Here is an 18,281-nt window from a genome sequence, read left to right as displayed (position 1 = left end):
TTATTTATTTAAAATCAGAATGATTTCAGTAATGCTTGTGTCATTGTTATACCTTGAATTATAAATTCTTATTTAATCAGGTAAAAAAGAACAGTTCATAGTATTGCTAACAATTAACTCTCTCTGTTGTGAATGTGATTATTTTTCTTAGTATGTAACAGTTTAAACTTTAACATTATGAATTAATTTCAGATTGTTTGCTTACATGTACCTTGGTAGTATTTTTAAAAATTTCCCTGAATTTGTTATAAAACTAAAATTTTAATTTTTAAATTAAAGGACACAGTATATACTGACATATCAGAACAAGCATATGATTAATATTGTTTTCTTAATTATCTCTTTAATATTTGTCTTTCCTAATTAACATTTTCTTCTTGAAAATTGTAGATAAGTAACTACACAGTAGAAACATCCAGTATACAGAAATATAAATGGAATGAAGTCAGCAACTCTTTACTTTGGAACACAGGTGTAATACTCCTTAGCATAAAATTATTGTTTTTCTTATCTTTTTGTGTACCTGAAACTTTCTTTGAAACCTTTCAACCTTAAATGTGGCTAGTCTGTTTTCTGCATTAGGTATAAATTATATTTCCTCTTCCAAATAGATTAAGAAATTAGTCTACTTAATATTTCTGCTATTTGTTTGGCCTGCTGCTTTTTATAGAAAAAATATTTTTCTAACGTATTTATCTATTACAGTAGAAAATGTTTTTCCTTTCATACTGCTTTTTCATGGTATCCTATAGTATAAATTTATTCCTTTCACAGTGTAATTTGTCACTTTTATTTTTTCATCTAGGATTTTCTGCCGTCTCTTGGCAAAAATGGCAAATAATGATGCTGTTCTGAAGAGACTAGAGCAGAAGGGTGCAGAGGCAGATCAAATCATTGAATATCTTAAGCAGCAGGTTGCTCTACTTAAGGAGAAAGCAAGTAAGAAAATTTAAAATTTTCTAAGGAGATACTTAAAATGAATTTATACATTGACAGAGAAAAAATGATGTTTACCACATAAGTTGTTTAAGTTTTACTTAGAAGTGTCTGTTCTATGTAGAAAAATATCAGAATTTTTACCTTCAGAACTTTGATTGGTTTTGGTTTTGTTTGTTTAAATGTATTTTCTTCACAATAGTCAGTGTTAATGTTAGAATAGAAATTCGGAAATATTTTGCTGCCACCAGTTGAAATAAATGCTCTTCTACATTTTGTAGTGTAAACAAAAACCTGTATTTACTCTCCAGAAACTTTTTCCTCTTTATCATTTTTTTTTTCTAATTTTAACATGCCAGGTTGTTTCTTTTTAAATAATGTTTATTGAGAGTTTAAAATTATTTTTCTTAAAATTCTTACTCTCTTTTTATTAATAAGATGAAGAGATTGGACATGGTCATTGCTTGTATGACATAATACATGTTTTAAACAGAATTTTGTTTTCCATAGGTGGCCATTTCCTAGCACATTGACGAGCATTTCAGTTTTGTTGATTTGAAAATCTTTTTTACTTATTCTTCACCTTTCTATTATTCTTTTGTAGCCTATGCTGGCCATTTTAGCCTATGCTGGCTGTTTTTAGGCTCCCAATATAGAATAAATATTTTATGAAATCTCTGTTAATATCTTGTAAGGAAAATATTTCTTAGAAAAATAACCCACCTATATATAATTTAAAAATATATATTAATCTGGTATATAATAGAGAAGAGAAATAGAAAGTTATAAGTAGTAGTAATAATGATATATATTTTAGTAAGTAATACTTCCGTCAGATTATACCACCAGAGGCAGTGTAAGAGGGTCACATGCCACATGATTCACATACATGGAATCACCAAGAATGCAATAGGTACAATGCTGACTAGGATAGACGTATAGTCAGACTGCCTTTGTGTAGGTATCTTAGATACCAGAAGCAGATTTTAGTGATGTAGTTAATTTACTCAAAATGATGAGTGATTGATTAGATAATGCTTTGATTAAAAGAAGGTACAATCTACTCTTGATTTATGTAGTACTTGATTCATGGAAACTTTAGGATATAATAAGCATGCTTAAAAATATGTATGTATATATAAAGAATAGTTAAAATATAGGCTCAAATAATTATTAACGGGATTTTTACATATACAGATTTATTATAGACCACTAGGAAGTTCTGCAGAATGTAAAACAGTTCTTCATTTTGCAGGAGCATCCAGCATACTGCAGGACATCTGGCATTCTTGGCCTCTGCCCATTAAATACCAGTACTAACAATCAAAAATAATCCCACCAATTTTCAAAGTCCTGTCTACAGAGCAGAACCAACCCCGCTGAGAACCATTATTTTTCTCTAATATTTTTGTTACCCCATTGCACACCTTAATACATATGTTATATTTTGAGCAAATCCTTGAGTTATTTCACTCATTGAATGTTTGATTAGCTCAACTCAGACTTTAGCAATATTTAGCTTCTTTTAAAAGGTAATAACTAAAAAGAAAGACATGAGAATAGTTTTTTCTTGTGTGGTAATGTCTCAGACTTTTTTAAAAAATACAGTTTAATATAGTGCTTATCTCTCTTTCAATATCTCTTATTGACATTTTATTTTATTTTTTAAAAATTCTTTTGAGACAAGATCTTGCTCTGTCAGCTGGGCTGGAGTACAGTGGCACGATCTACCAGCTCACACTGCAACCTCAACCTCCAAGTCTCAATCAGTCCTCCCACCTCAGCCTCCTGAGTGGCTGGGACCGCAGAATGTGCCACAGCCCCCAGCTAGTTTTTGTATTTATTGTAGAGATAGGGTTTTGCCATGTTGCCCAGGCTGGTCTCAAACTCCGGGGCTCAAGTGATCCTCTTGCCTCAGCCTCTGAAAGTGCTGGGGTTATGGGATTATCGGCAAGAGCCAGTGCTCTTGGCTACATATTCACACTTTTGTGCCAGCTTCTTAAGTTGCCCTTTATTATAGCTACAATGCTGAAAATGTGGTAATTTGGTCTTAGTTAGCATCTTAATAGAAGCTAGGAAAATGATTCATAAAGCCTTTCTCTTTTACTATCATTTTATATGTTTTCTTCTTTTCTCTCTCTCTTAAATATCAAGTTATTTTAATAAATATTAAACTGGCATAAAAGCACTGGCCAAACATTTGGTTACACTAGAGCTAGTATTTTCCTAGCTCTATTTATACTGGCTGCCTTCTTTTCAAATAGTATTCATACAAAGCCTTTTTTAAAAACACATATTTTGGCCGGGCGCAGTGCGCCTGTAATCCCAGCACTTCGGGAGGCCGAGGCAGGTGGATCATAAGGTCAGGAGTTCAAGGCCTGCCTGACCAACATGGTGAAACCCCATCTCTACTAAAGTTACAAAAATTAGCTGGATGTAGTGGTGCTCACCTGTAATCCCAGCTACTTTGGAGGCTGAGACAGAAGAGTTGCTTGAACCTGGGAGGCAGAGGTTGCAGAGAGTCAAGATGGTACCACTGCACTCCAACCTGGGCGACTGAGCGAGACTCAGAAAAAAAAAAAAACCCACACATATTTTAACTGTATGTTCTCGATCCTAGTTTTGCAGGCAACTTTGAGGGAAGAGAAGAAACTTCGAGTTGAAAATGCTAAACTAAAGAAAGAAATTGAAGAACTGAAACAAGAGCTAATTCAAGCAGAAATTCAAAATGGAGGTAATTAAATATAGAAAATTTGAATAATCCAGAAGTTAAGAAGTTGGCCAGTCACACTGACAGTGAGGAAAGAAGTAAGAATCTGTATCCAAGCAACTTGACCAACTTCATAACTTCTGGATGACTCAGGTTTATCAATAAAATGGGGGCATGAATAGAACCTACTTCTTAGAGTTTGAGAATTGCATGGGTTAACTCATATACAGCACTTTGAAAAGTTTTGGGCCATAGTAAGTTCATAATAAATGTTAGCTATTGTTCTTGTCTGCTCATTTCTCAGTTTAGTAATTATTGATTAAATAGGAATCATGCCTTTATTCTTTGATACCTCAGTAATGGCTAAAATATGCTTAATTTTTTTTGACAGCCATTTTGTAGTCTCAGACAATGGATACTTGATAACCATATACAGTGAATTTTTCTTTTAAAAAGAGTTCTTATTTATGGTTTATAATTTTATATTTTTTATCATATTTGTTGACTTAATATGAATGATATTATTTTATTTTCTGTCTCAGTGAAGCAAATACCATTTCCATCTGGTACTCCCCTGGAAGCTAATTCTGTGGTTTCTGAAAATGTGATACAGTCTACACCAGTAGCAACCGTATCTTCTGGTACCAAAGAACAGATAAGAGGAGGAACAGGAGATGAAAAGAAAGCAAAAGAGAAAATTGAAAAGAAAGGTATTTTTAACCTTTAAGCATATTTAGCTCTTGACTAGATTATCAGAAAATGTCAGATTTTGATGGTGATAATAATAATGGTATCAAAAAGAAAGTTCAACTTTCATGAGCTAGGATAATATTAGGAACAATACAATATTGGAACATACAAGCTGGGTCCTAAATGGTGTGTCAATGTTGACCAGATTAATAGGGTAAAAATGTGGCATTTTAGGCAGAGGGATCAGCATACGTAAAAACATAGAGTCAAGATGAAGTGTAGAAACCCATATGTAGTTTGATATGGCTGAATTTTGTGTAGAAACCCATATGTAGTTTGATATGGCTGAATTTTGGTATCTATTTGTGGTATAGTTTGACAGAAGTCCTAGATGGGAAGCTAGCTTAGGACCAGCTGTGGTGGTAGGAAAAAGACATTCCACCAGTCAGAGCAGACTGTCTGAAGTAGAGTGTGAGGTATTAAGATTTCAGGAATCCATGGGAACTAAAGTAGGAAGAAATGTCACCATCCACTTAGGCAACAAACCTTGAAATCTAGTCGTCAACCTGCCTGTCCTTAGTCTTCATTCTTCATGTCTAATTAACCAAAAAATCCTGTAATTCCTGTCCCCAAAACATACATAGACCCCAGCTCTGGTCTTTGCTTTAATTAGGTGCTACCTTAATTCAGGTTTTCACGATCTTTCATCTGAATTAATATTAAAGCCTAATCTTTTTTTGTTTATTTTTTAACCTTGCTGCTAAAGCTATTTTTTCTAATCGTAAATCTGACTTCCTCTCCCCAGATATGTCTAAAAGGTGCCTTTATAAATAATTATGCATATCTCTCATTACATTTAAACTTATTTACATTTTTGGGGGAAAAATATAACATGGCAGAGGGATTTATGAACTAACTCAATTTAGTCTCCAAAGCACTTGCCAGTTCCTTTGGCAAATATCAGTAACCTCTGTTAGTTAGAAGTAGGCAGGGGCTGTACAGCCTCTGCTATACAACTTCACCACTGGGTGGTATGATTATAATGAAAGCAAATCAGACTAATTTTTCTAGTATAAAAAGTATGTTAAGAAGTAGACACGGCCGGGCGCGGTGGCTCAAGCCTGTAATCCCAGCACTGTGGGAGGCCGAGGCGGGTGGATCACGAGGTCAAGAGATCGAGACCATCCTGGTCAACATGGTGAAACCCCGTCTCTACTAAAACTACAAAAAATTAGCTGGGCATGGTGGCGCGTGCCTGTAATCCCAGCGACTCAGGAGGCTGGGGCAGGAGAATTGCCTGAACCCGGGAGGTGGAGGTTGCGGTGAGCCGAGATCGTGCCATTGCACTCCAGCCTGGGTAACAAGAGCGAAACTCCGTCTCAAAAAAAAAAAAAAAAAAAGAAGTAGACACAAAACAACTATATAGCCTGTTCTTGCAAATTTGGTAGAATCCATATTCTATTCTCTAAGGAGGTTACACTGTTCTAACTCAGGATTAATTCGTCTTCTAGTAGGAGAAGGCAACAAGGCTCTCCTTTGATGGAAGAGGGAGCACACAAGACCACAAGACCAAATGGAATTATAGGAGTAGAACACTTCTGTCCAATGGAACTTTCTATGTATGATAATGGAAACACTCTATATCTGCATTATCCAACATGGTAGCCAATGGCCACATGTGGTTATTAAAGATTTGAAATGTGGGTAGTATGACTAAACTGAATTTCTAATTTAAATTATTTTAAATTTAAATAAACTATGTGGCTGGCAGCTACCAGATTGGACAGTACTGTTTACAGAGGGCTGTTCCAAAGGTGTTTGGCTGCTAACTAGTATTGCCAGATTCTGCTTATACAAGGGCTGTGGTCTCCATACAATCTTTCTAGACTGCGACATATCTTTTTTTTTTGAGACGGAGTCGTGCTCTTTCACCCATGCTGGAGTACAGTAGTGCAATCTTGGATCTCTGCAACTTCCGCCTCCCAGGTTCAGGCAATTCTGTATCAGTCTTCTGAGTAGCCGGGACTACAGGTTCACGCCACCATCCCCGGCTAATTTTTGTACTTTAGTAGAGACAGGGTTTCACCATATTGATCAAGTTGGTCTGGAACTCTTGATCTCAGGTGATCCACCCACCTCAGCCTCTGACAGTGCTGGAATTACAGGCGTGAGCCACCACGCCCAGCTAGACTGCCACATATCTTAATTGAGCATCACTCATTTGTCAGTGAAATATTTCTGAAATTCCTTATGATAATTAACAAAGATCTTGGTATAGATTTGAATATTTGCAATCATTTCTAGAATGGAGATTCCTCATAAAACTATTTCAGATGCCTAGGAAGTAGATTAGAGTTTTAAAATATATGCAAATATAGATATATCGTAATACTACAAGTTTTTTAAGTAAATATATAGAGTTTGTCATACAAAGATAACTATTAAGACTTTGGTATATTCTGGTAATTTTGTTGTATATATTTTTGTGTATCATTTGGATTTTTATCATTTAAAAAATCTTTGCTAATTTATGGAAAGTGAAATTTTTTAAAAGCTTGCTGATGACATTTAAAAATTGGCCAGTATTTTAAGTTAGTTCCATCCCCTCCTTGATAAGCTTATTGTTGTATGAATGATGAATACCTTTACACAGAATCTTCCTTTCCTGCTTCATGCAAAATTATTCTTCACTGAGTTTCTATATTTCGTGTATGTAATGTTTATCACATATTTATTATACATGTACATGTGTCTTCCTTAAAAGAGATTTTGAGTGCCTTGACAGCATGGGCTGCCCATCCTACTATTTCCATTGTCATGTAAATCTATGTTGAAAGATTAAATAAATGTATAGTTGAGAAAGAACGCTTCCAAGCTGCAACAGTTTATCTCTATTCTATGGATTCAAAGGTCAATAAGGCTTTATTTTGCCTTTACTTTTTTTTGGACAGAAAAGCTAATTGTAATCTTAAAGAATATGAGTTCTCTTTGCAGGTTGCATTTAACTCAGTAGCTAAAGTAATTATTTGTTAACAAGCGTTATATTTTCAGCAAATAAATAAAAATATAATTATTAAAACATAATCAGAATAAAATATTCTTACCTGCTTAAATCGTTACTGTGGATAACCCTAAAATCTGATGCATCTTCAGGGAAATCTAAGAAATGGAGAAATTAATTGTATACTTATTAATATATATAAGTGATGAGGAAAATATTTGATCAGTGAAATTGTATTCCACTCTAGTTCATTCTATCATTTGGGTACTGTGGTGTTCTTTCTAAATAAAGTATTTGTCACCTTCCAAACAGTCACAGTAAAAGTTTTTAGAGGATTGTCTATTGTCCTGTTTCAGGGAAAGGCAAACTTTTTCTGCCATAAAGCTTTTGTCACAACTACTCAGCTCTGCCCTGGTGCAAAACTATCCATGTATGATATGTAAATGAATGAATATGGGATTCTCTTCCAGTAAAACTTTATTTACAAAAACAGGCAACAGGCTGGATTTGACCCATGAGCCATAGTTTGCCAACCTCACACCACCTTTCAAATAGAAATACAACAGAGAAATAGCTAAAATAGGTTTCAAGATTTTATGACTTGGATAATTTTTTTCTTTATTATTTCAGTGAATGTAGGAGATAATTTTTTTTTTCCTTTTAAGCTCATCAGTATTGATACCATCAAGTTTTCATAGTGTTTTATTTGTTTGGTTTTATTTCTGATGCTTACCATTTATAAATACTTTTTAATAGAGAAGAAGGAGAAAAAACAGCAATCAGTAGCTGGAAGTGCCGACTCTAATCCAATAGATGTTTCCCGTCTGGATCTTCGAATTGGTTGCATCATAACTGCCAAAAAACACCCTGATGCAGATTCTTTGTATGTGGAAGAAGTAGATGTTGGAGAAATAGCCCCAAGAACAGTTGTCAGTGGCCTGGTAAATCATGTTCCTCTTGAACAGGTAATCTGTACAACTGAAATTACTGTTGTGTACATACGTCATTTTCATTCCCTCTTTCTTGATATCTTTCCATTATAATTTTGTATACCATACAACATATGCCATTATTGATTAGTTCAGTTGCTTAGTTTGAATGTGGTTAATTCAACAAGAAAAGCATAAAACCACCAAAAACCTGTAAACTGTCTATAAATTAAGATAGAATGCATGAGGATAAGAAGAAGAAAATATTTATTATTTTCTCCATTTTAAAAATCTTTTGTATTTTGCATAAAAATATGTGGGTGTGGATATATATGTATGTGTATATATATATGTGTATATATATGTATATATGTGCATATATATATGTATATATGTGTGTATATATATATATATTAGTAAAATCTAAGTAACAACAAAATACAAAACATCCCATTTTTAACAAATAAAGGAATACCATTAAAAATTGCAAGTTTAATCTCCATGATCCCCTCTCCTCATTTTTCCTCAAGTATGAAAATACTCTTTTTGGGTTTTAGACAAATAAAATTTGTTCTCGTAGATTGGTGCTTTCTGGGTTTTTATTACATGATTTTAAAAAGCAAGGAATGAGCCGGGTGCGGTGGCTGAAGCCTGTAATCCCAGCGCTTTGGGAGGCCGAGGCGGGTGGATCACGAGGCCAAGAGATCGAGACCATCCTGGTCAACATGGTGAAACCCCGTCCCTACTAAAAATACAAAAAATTAGCTGGGCATGGTGGCGCATGCCTGTAATCCCAGCTACTCAGGAGGCTGAGGCAGGAGAATTGCCTGAACCCAGGAGGCGGAGGTTGCGGTGAGCCGAGATTGCGCCATTGCACTCCAGCCTGGGTAACATGAGTGAAACTCCGTCTCAAAAAAAATAAAATAAAATAAAAAAATAAATAAAAAGCAAGGAATGATAAAATTCCATGATGGTACGTGATAAAAATAATGATTATGATGACGGTTGTGTTAGAAGTACTTAATATATGTATTCTTTTTCACATGCTGTTTTATTTCTTATAACTCTCAGTTAAGAAGTATCATCCTCATTTACAGATGATGTTTTGGAAAGTAAACCAACTTGTGCTCTCTCTATATATGTATATATACTCATTCATCTCACTGTAAGGCTGATTATCTTTAATCACTATACTGTTCAGCTTTCCTGTGTACCATTCAAGGTTGGTTAGTAATGAAGCTTCTAACTACAGGTACTACGTAGTTTTTAGAGCCATACACATGACCAGGGTCATAAATTACCAACTGCTGGGCCAAGGAAAGAATGCAATCCCCAAAAGTTTTAGTTTATCTTTCATAGTATTTCATAAAATACTTCCACATGGAATTTTACATGAAAATCCTGATGTCTTTTTTCTTAAAAATTCGGGACTAAGCTCTACCCCCACCTTTCCCAACACCCTGCTGTTTCCTCGAGGCAGAAATTGGCTAACACTTAGTAATCGATAGCCCCTTTAGGTGGAAGTTACACTCTGCCACAGTTTCAACCATTCCATAGTTGAGGTGGAGGGTCATTTGTGATTATTTGGTATTTATCTTTGTTTTTCTGCTAGTGTTATACTTAAGGAAGGTTAAGGGGAGACTCAACTGTCTTTTTTTTTTTACCATGTCTCAAAAAAAATAAGACTGTTACTTGTTTTTTCTGTCTAGGGTTCCTTACTCATTTCCTTTACTTACTTCGTAGACAGTTGTATCATAATTGCATCAAAATTGATCCCTGTCCTGGGCTTTTGTTTTGGCTCTCTAATTGCAGCATTGCTGAAACACAGTATGGGGTAATGGATCAATATTGACCTATCATCAAGAGTACAAGGAAGTGATTTCTTCTACTTCCTACTTAACAAGCTCATTTCTTTTAAGCCTCCAATGATTAATTATCTGAGCCAGTGAAGTTTGGGTTTTAAGTGTTTCATAAAAGAAATTGACAGCGGGAAGCTTAGAGTATCTCCACTTTTCCTTTCTTCTGGTGAGTTTAGCACCAAGGAATGTGCTTTTGTGTCGCTTCAGAAAACAAATCATGGTTACAGTTTATATAATATTATTCCCTATTTAAGATGTAATTATTTCTATAGTAGAACTAGAGCTGGGTATTTGGAATATGTGAAAAGTAGTTATGGTATATTTTAGGAAGGATAAACTTGCATGATAACTATTTTAAAAGCAAATTGATACTCCATGATGATACCCTTCAGAGTGGTGTTTTCTAACTGTTGCTTTTTATTTCTTATAAGCTTTCAAACCTCCTTCTCAACAAAAATTTACTTTCTCCCTTTTTCTTTACTGTTGAATAATATTTACTTTCTGTAAGAATTAAATGGTTTTTAAAAAATGTATTTAGTAACAGTGGAAAGAATCAAAGACAGTAATAGTTTTAAATGTCCTTTTTCTAGATGTTTTCTGTAGTGATCTGAATCATCTACCATTTCCTCTGACCCATGTTGCTTCAGAGATACTGCAAAGAATATGGACTTCAACATTAAGATAGTACTGCCTTTGTTTATTGCCACTCTGCTGCTTCTTGGTTTTGTGAACTTGAACAAATCCCTGTGTTTATTCAATCATATTTATAGCTGCGAGTATTTGTTAGCACCTAAATAAAGGATACAGCAGCAAATTAAAATACAGAGATAGACAAACTTTTTTTTTTTTTTTTTGGAGATACAGTCTCACTCTGTCACCCAGGCTGGAGTGCAATAAGGCAATCTCGGCTCAATGCAACCTCTGCCTCCTGAGTAGTTGGGATTACGGGCACCACCACCATGCCTGGCTAATTTTTTGTATTGTTAGTAGAGATGGGGTTTCACCATGTTGGCTAGGCTGGTCTCAAACTGCTGACCTCAGGTGATTCCGCCTGCCTTGGCCTCTCAAAATGCTGGGATTGCAGATGTGAGCCACCACACCCAGGCAACAAACAGATTTTTTAAAATAGCCCTGCCTTTATGAAGCTTACATTCCTATAAGGGAGTCAGAAATATTATCAAGGCATTAGTAAATATATAGTATGTTAACTAATAATAAGTGCCCAGAGAAAAATCAAGTAGGCAAAGAATGTAGTAAGTATTGAGGCCAGGATCATGTTGACATTTTATATTAAGTGCCCAGGGAAGACCTCATAAAGAAAATGACATTGAGTAAAGTCTAAGAAAATGAAAGCAAGTCACGTGTTTATTTGGCTGAAGAGCATTTCAGGGGGCATAGGAGAGGTGGATGCCTGGGGTGTTCAAGGAATAGCAGGAGGCCAATATGAAAAGAGCAGAGTAAATAAGTGAGAAAGTCATGGGAGATGAAATCAGAGGTAAGGGTGCCAAATGACTTATGGATCATTGTAAAGAGTGACATTTTTTCTGAGTAAGATGAAAGCCATTATAGGATTTTAGAGCAAAAGAATAACATTGGTCAGCCTAACATTTTAATAGGATCATTCTGGCTGCTCTGTTGATGGGAAGGAGATGGAATTAAGGAGATCAGTGAAGTTTCTCTTATCTAGGAAAAAAGAGATAGACTTGTCATATGCATGTGCTTTTTTTCCTTTTGAATATTTATTATTTACATAGGACCAAGGCTGATTCATAACTCCTTATGAAGTTAGGAGCACTGGAGAAAAGAACCAACTGATCTTAAGTCAACTTAAATTGGAAAATCTCCTCATTTGGGGCTCATCTTTTCTGTTCTTATAAGTTGTAGACTATTTTTTCTCTTCCAGCAGCCATCATTCACAACTATAAGCAAAGCCATTTTTATAAACATCTGTTTCTAACCCATCAAGATAGAACCTAAAATAAAAGTTAAAAAAAAACAGGTAGTACTAGTAAATATTCTATAAAGCAGGGTCACTTAGTTCTTAAAATTACATATGGTATTTTTTAGGTTGTACATTTTTCTAGGGAAAAGGTTTATAGCTATCATCAGATCCTTAAAGGATTGCATCTAACTAATCTTGTTGCTACTGTTAAACATTTTTGCTATAACTTTTAAGTTCTCATATATGTGACATTGTCACTTCATTTGAAGCATTTGAAGATAAATATTATTTATGAAGACCCCCTAATTCATTTTGAATTTGACTCTTAGGCTCATTTTTTTTAAATCATAGAATTTCAAAGTCAATTTCCATATAACATTTATTTATAAAAACCATCTTTTATCTAAAATGCATCTTTTTTCCTCCTTCGAGCAATAGTCCTCTTGTATGATTCATTTTAAAGCTGTTGGAAAAATTTAAATAACTGTATTTCTTATTTTTGCTAGTTGGAGTAAAAAGACACTTGAGATTTGAAGATTAAAGAAATTATATTTGCTTCTGTAAAAAAATTATAGAAATAGCCCTACCTGTTAGTTGCATGATGCATAATGCTGGAATTGTTAAATGATTTTTTTTTCTTTTTTTTTTTTTTTTTGAGAAATGGGTCTTTTCTCTGTTGCCCAAGCTGGAGTTAAGTGTCATAATCCAGGCTTATTGCAGACTCCAGGCTCAAGTGATCCTTCCACCTTAGCCTCCCAAGTAGCTGGGACTACAAGTGCATGCCACCATGCCCAGCTAATTTTTGTACTTTTTGTAGAGACTGGGTTTTGCCATATTGCCCAGGCTGGTCTCGAACTGCTGGGCTCAAGCAGTCTGCCTGCCTGAGTTTCCAAAGGAGCTGGGATTATAGGTGTGAGTCACCACGCCCAGCCAATTTTTTTTTTAATTAAAAAATAGATCTAGCATAGCTCTGTAAATGAACAAATGTATAGGGGAAAAAAATGCACATGTGTGAATGTGTGCATTTATTTTAATTCTAATGCTAGGCTAAATGCTTTATATGCATATTATGATTTAATCCTTATGACAACTTTTCAGTATGATTTCTCTTATTTTTTGAGCGAACAGGAATGTCAAATTTATGCATTCTCATTGCTAGTGAATGGCAGCTGAAATTCAAAACCAAATCTGTTTCACTCATTTATTTATTCAGTACATTTTTAACTGAAGTGCCTCTGCTCTTTTAACCATAATGCATTATCGAGTTGGAGGAATTATTTTTTCATGTTTATGTAAAGCTTCATAACAACAATAAGAGACTTTAGGCACACAGAGACAAAGGTACATCCACAAAAGTAGAACATTTGATACTTAGCATATTAAGTGTAGCTTAATGTAGTCTGGATATGATTAGGCTTAATCTGTGTACATCTTTACTTACCAGTTGATATTTTATACAGATGCAAAATCGGATGGTGGTTTTACTTTGTAATCTGAAACCTGCAAAGATGAGGGGAGTATTGTCTCAAGCAATGGTCATGTGTGCTAGTTCACCAGAGAAAGTTGAAATCTTGGCACCTCCAAATGGGTCTGTTCCTGGAGACAGAATTACTTTTGCAGCTTTCCCAGGTAGGTATTTGTATTTATTAGGAATTATTTAATAGTTTTGCAATCAGTTCTCAAAGTGATGTTTGTAATGTTTAAAGATTAAAATCAGTGTAAGAATCAAAGTCTTACATTAAATGACCGTTATTAAATATTATTGAGTTTTTCAAGATTGGCTCAAGATGACACATTGAGTAAACCTTATAACCATTCTCCTCCCCAAGAATGTACAAGTTGTTTAAAACTCCTGATATGGTTTGACTATGTCTCCACTGAAATCTCATCTTGAATTGTGGCTCCAATAATCCCCACATATCATGGGAGGGACCTGGTGGGAGGTTACTGAATCTGGGGGCAGGTTTTACCTGTGCTGTTCTCATAATAGTGAATAAGCCTCATGAAATCTGATGATTTTGTAAAAGGGCAGTTACACTACACACACTTTCTTCCCTTCTGCTATATAAGACATGCCTTTGCTCCTCCTTCGTTTTTTGCCGTGATTGTGAGGCCTCTCCAGCCGTGCGGAACTGTGAGTCCATTAAACCTCTTTTCTTTATAAATTACCCAGTCTTGGATATATCTTTATTAGCAGCATGAGAATGGACTAATACAGTAAATTGGTACCGGGGTGCTGCTATAAAGGTACCTGAAAGTATGAAATCGACTTTGAAACTGGATAACAGGCAGAGGTTGGAACAGTTTGGAGGACTCAGAAGAAGATAGGAAAATGTGGGATAGTTTGGGACTTCCTGGATACTTGGAGGACTTGGAAGACAGGAAAATGTGGGAAAGCTTGGAACTTTCTAGAGACTTGTTGAATGGCTTTGACCAAAATGTTGATAGTGATATGGACAATAAAGTCCAGGCTGAGCTAGTCTCAGAGATGAGGAACTTGTTGGAACTGAAGCAAAGGTGATCCTTGCTATGCTTTATCAAAGAGACTGACGGCATTTTGCCCCCTCCCTAGAGATCTGTGGAACTTTGAACTTGAGAGTGATGATTTGGGGTATCTGGCAGAAGAAATTGCTAAGCAGCAAAGCATTTAAGAGATGACTTAGGTGCTCTTAAAAAGCATTCCGTTTTATTCATTCACAAAGACATGGTTTGGAATTGGAACATAGGTTTAAAAGGGAAGCAGAACATAAAAGTTTGAAAAGTTTGCAGACAATGCAGTAGAAAAGAAAAACCCATTTCTGTCAGCTGCAGAAATTTATATAAGCAACAAGGAGCCAAATATTATTTGCCAAGACAATGGGGAAAATGTCTCCAGGGAATGTCAGAGACCTTTACAGCAGCCCTTCCCAGCACAGGACCTGAGATCTAGGAGGAAAAAATGGTTTCCTGGGCTGGGCCTAGGGCCCCCATGCTGTGTGCAGCTTAGAGACTTGGTGCCCTGCTTCCCAGCTGCTCCAGCCATGGCTAAAAAGGGCTGAAGTACAGCTCAGTCCCTTGCTTCAGAGGGTGGAAGCTCTAAACCTTGGCATCGTCCATATGGTATTGAGCCTGTAGATGCACGTAAATCAAGAATTGAGGTTTGGGAACCTCCAACTAGATTTCAGAAGATGTATGGAAACCCCTGTATGTCCAGGCAGAAATTTACTTCAGGAGCAGGGCTGTCATGGAGAACCTCTACTAGGGCAGTGCAGAAGAGAAATGTGGGATGGGACCTCCCACACAGAATCCCCACTGGGGCACTGCCTATGAGAGCTGTGAGAAGAGGGCCACTGCCCTCCAGACCCTAGAATCATAGATCCACCAACAGCTTCCGCTGTGTGCCTGGAAAAGCCTCAGACGCTCCAGCCTGTGAAAGCAGCTGGGATGATGGCTATACCCTACAAAGCCACAGGGACGGAGCTGCACAAGGCCTTGGGAGCCCACCTCTTGCATCAGCGTGACCTGCATGTGAGACTTGGAGTCAAAGGAGATCATTTTGGAACTTTGAGGTTTAGTGACTACCCTACTGGATTTCAGACTTGCATGGGGTCTGTAGCTCCTTAGTTTTGGCCAGTTTCTCCCGTTTGGAATGATGTATTTACCCAATGTCTGTACCTCCATTGTATCTGGGAAGTAACTAACTTGCTTTTGATTTTATAGGTTCATAGGCAGAAGGGACTTGCCTTGTCTCAGATGAGATGTTGGACTGTGGACTTTCAGTTGATGCTGAAATGAGTTGAGACTCTGGGGGACTGTTGGGAAGGCATGATTGGTTTTGAAATGTGAGGACATGAGATTTGGAAAGGGCCCGGGGTGGAATGATATGGTTTGGTTATGTCCCCAGCCAAATCTTATCTTGAATTATAGCTCCCACAATTCTCATGTGTCATGGGAGGTACCTGGTAGGAGGTCATTAAATCCTGGGGGAAGGTTTTTCTTGTGCTGTTCTCATGACGTGAGTAAGTCTCATGAGATCTGATGGTTTTATAAAAGGGCAGCTCCACTTCACACACTCTCTTCCTTGCTGCCATGTAAGGTGTGCCTTTGCTCCTCTTCTGCCTTGGCAGTAACTACTGCCATGGCAGTAACCTTCTGCTATGATTGTGAGACCTCCCCAGTCAGGTAGAACTTTGAGCCAATTAAACCGCTTTGCTTTAGAAATGACCCAACCTTGGGAATATCTTTATTAGCAGCATGAGAACAGACTAACAGAGCCCCATGGAGAGCAATAATGTCCTAACTAAAGCAATAATATTAATACCAGCATAGCAGAAAAGTATGACATGGATAGATAACAGATTAATGTGGTGCAAAATCAGTTATGCTGTAGATTGTCTCATGCTGCAGCACAGAAAGAGATGAAAAGTTTAGATTTAAAATTATAAATTCCATCTAATAATATACTTGCACATGTTTTTACTCAACTTCAGTATATAAAGAAAATGTCTAAGTTAAAATGTAATAATTTTAATAATCTAAAAGGAAGTTTCATTTTGTATTGCCTGTTTTCTCTAGTAATAATACTCCTGATACAAATGAAGCTTCATAATGTATGAGAAAGTTTCTTCAAATAGGTCTTTGAAGCAGAAGAGAAAGGATTCTTGGCAGATATGGAATAAGTATTTATTTCATATAAGTGGAAGGACCTGATAAGAAGAAAAACAGAAATTAAAAAACTTCATTTAAAGGATATCTATTTGACTAGAGTAATTGGAAAAGCAGAAATAAATGAGGATAACAAATAGAATTAGTTCAAAAGTTAAATGACTGAGGATTTTTTTGTGTGTGTGAGTGAATTATTTTTTAATAGTGCAACAAAATTTAAGTTTTCAGTTTTTTTTTTTTTTTTTCCAACTTTTAGGCGCAAGGGATACATATGCAGGTTTCTTATATTGACAAATTGTATTTCCTTCAGATTTAGTGTAGGAATGATGCCATCACCCATGTAGTGAGCATAGTACCTAATAGGTAGTTTTTCAACCCTTACCCTACCCTTACCCCACTCCCAGCCTCCCTTCTAGTAGTACTCAGTGTCTTTTGTTTCCATCTTCCTGTCCATGTATACTCAATATTTAGGTTTAGCTCTCACTATTAAATGGGAACATGCTGTATTTGATTTTCTGTTCTTCTATTGAGTTACTTATGATAATGGCTTCCAGCTGCATCCATGTTGCTGCAAAGGATATAATTTTCTTCTTTTTTAAGGCTGCATAGTATTCCATAGTATATATGTACCACATTTTTTTTATCCAGTCCACTGTTGATGGATACCTGAGTTGATTCGATGTCTTTGCTATTGTGAATAGTGCTGCAGTGAACATATGAGTGTATTTGTCTTTTTTGTAGAAAGATCTATTTTTCTTTGAGTATATACCCAGTAATGGGATTGCAGGGTCAAATGGTAGTTCTGTTTTAAGTTCTTTGAGAAATTCCAAACTGCTTTCCACAGTGGCTGAACTAATTTGCATTCTCTCTTGTCTTCCACCTTGCCAACATCTGTTATTTTTTTGTCTTAATAATAGCCATCCTGATGGGTATGAGTTGGTTTCTCATTGTGGTTTTGATTTGCATTTCTGTGGTGGTTAGCGATGTTGAACATTTTTGATATTTGTTGGCGGCATATATGTCTTCTGTTGAGAAGTATCTGTTCATGTTCTTTGCCAATGTTTTAATGGAGTTATTTGTTTTTTGCTTGTTGAATTAAGTTCCTTATGGATTCTGGATATGAGAACTTTGTTGGATGCATAGTTTTCTAATATTTTTTTCCATTCCTTAGGTTGTCTGTTTATTCTACTGTTAGTTTCTTTTGTTGTACAGAAGCTCTTTAATCAGCTCCCACTTGTCAACTTTTGTTTTTGTTGCAATTGCTCTTAGAGACTCAGTCATAAATTCTTTGCCAACGGTGATATTGAGAAGGGTATTTCATATAATTTTTGTCAAGAGTGATATTGAGAAGGGTATTTCCTAGCTTTTCTTTTAGGATTTTTACAATCTTAAGTCTTACATTTAATTCTTTTTTTTTTTTTATACACATGCCATGGTGGTTTGCTGCATCCATCCTCTCATCACCTACATTAGTATTTCTCCTAATGTTATCTCTCCCCAATCCCCCCACCCCTTGCTATCCCTCCCTTGGCCCCCTCACCCCCCAACAGACCCCAGTGTGTGATGTTCC

General features: G+C 36.0%; 1 protein-coding gene across 6 annotated transcripts in view; it reads left to right on the top strand.

Moving 5' to 3' along the window:
• The window catches only part of AIMP1 (aminoacyl tRNA synthetase complex interacting multifunctional protein 1), a 33,055-nt gene that overhangs the window by 6,089 nt on the left and 8,685 nt on the right, over positions 1-18,281 (top strand). For 3 of the 6 annotated variants that reach the window (XM_032254848.1, XM_032254851.1, XM_032254850.1), the window contains exons 2-6: positions 806-939; positions 3,557-3,670; positions 4,189-4,356; positions 8,094-8,302; positions 13,528-13,696. In XM_032254848.1, the coding sequence (XP_032110739.1) occupies positions 806-939; positions 3,557-3,670; positions 4,189-4,356; positions 8,094-8,302; positions 13,528-13,696 (794 nt within the window). Of the gene's footprint in view, positions 1-453; positions 473-802; positions 940-3,556; positions 3,671-4,188; positions 4,357-8,093; positions 8,303-13,527; positions 13,697-16,624; positions 16,695-18,281 lie in introns of those variants that run through there. The other 3 variants (XM_032254854.1, XM_032254853.1, XM_032254849.1) reach the window with 3 other exon arrangements.

Source organism: Sapajus apella, unplaced genomic scaffold (assembly GCF_009761245.1).
Source record: "Sapajus apella isolate SASKATOON/1434 unplaced genomic scaffold, GSC_monkey_1.0 scaffold87, whole genome shotgun sequence".
NCBI classification, from domain to species: Eukaryota; Metazoa; Chordata; class Mammalia; order Primates; family Cebidae; genus Sapajus; species Sapajus apella.
Note: the sequence above shows the minus strand (reverse complement) of the source record. Positions and strands in the feature narration are given on the sequence as shown.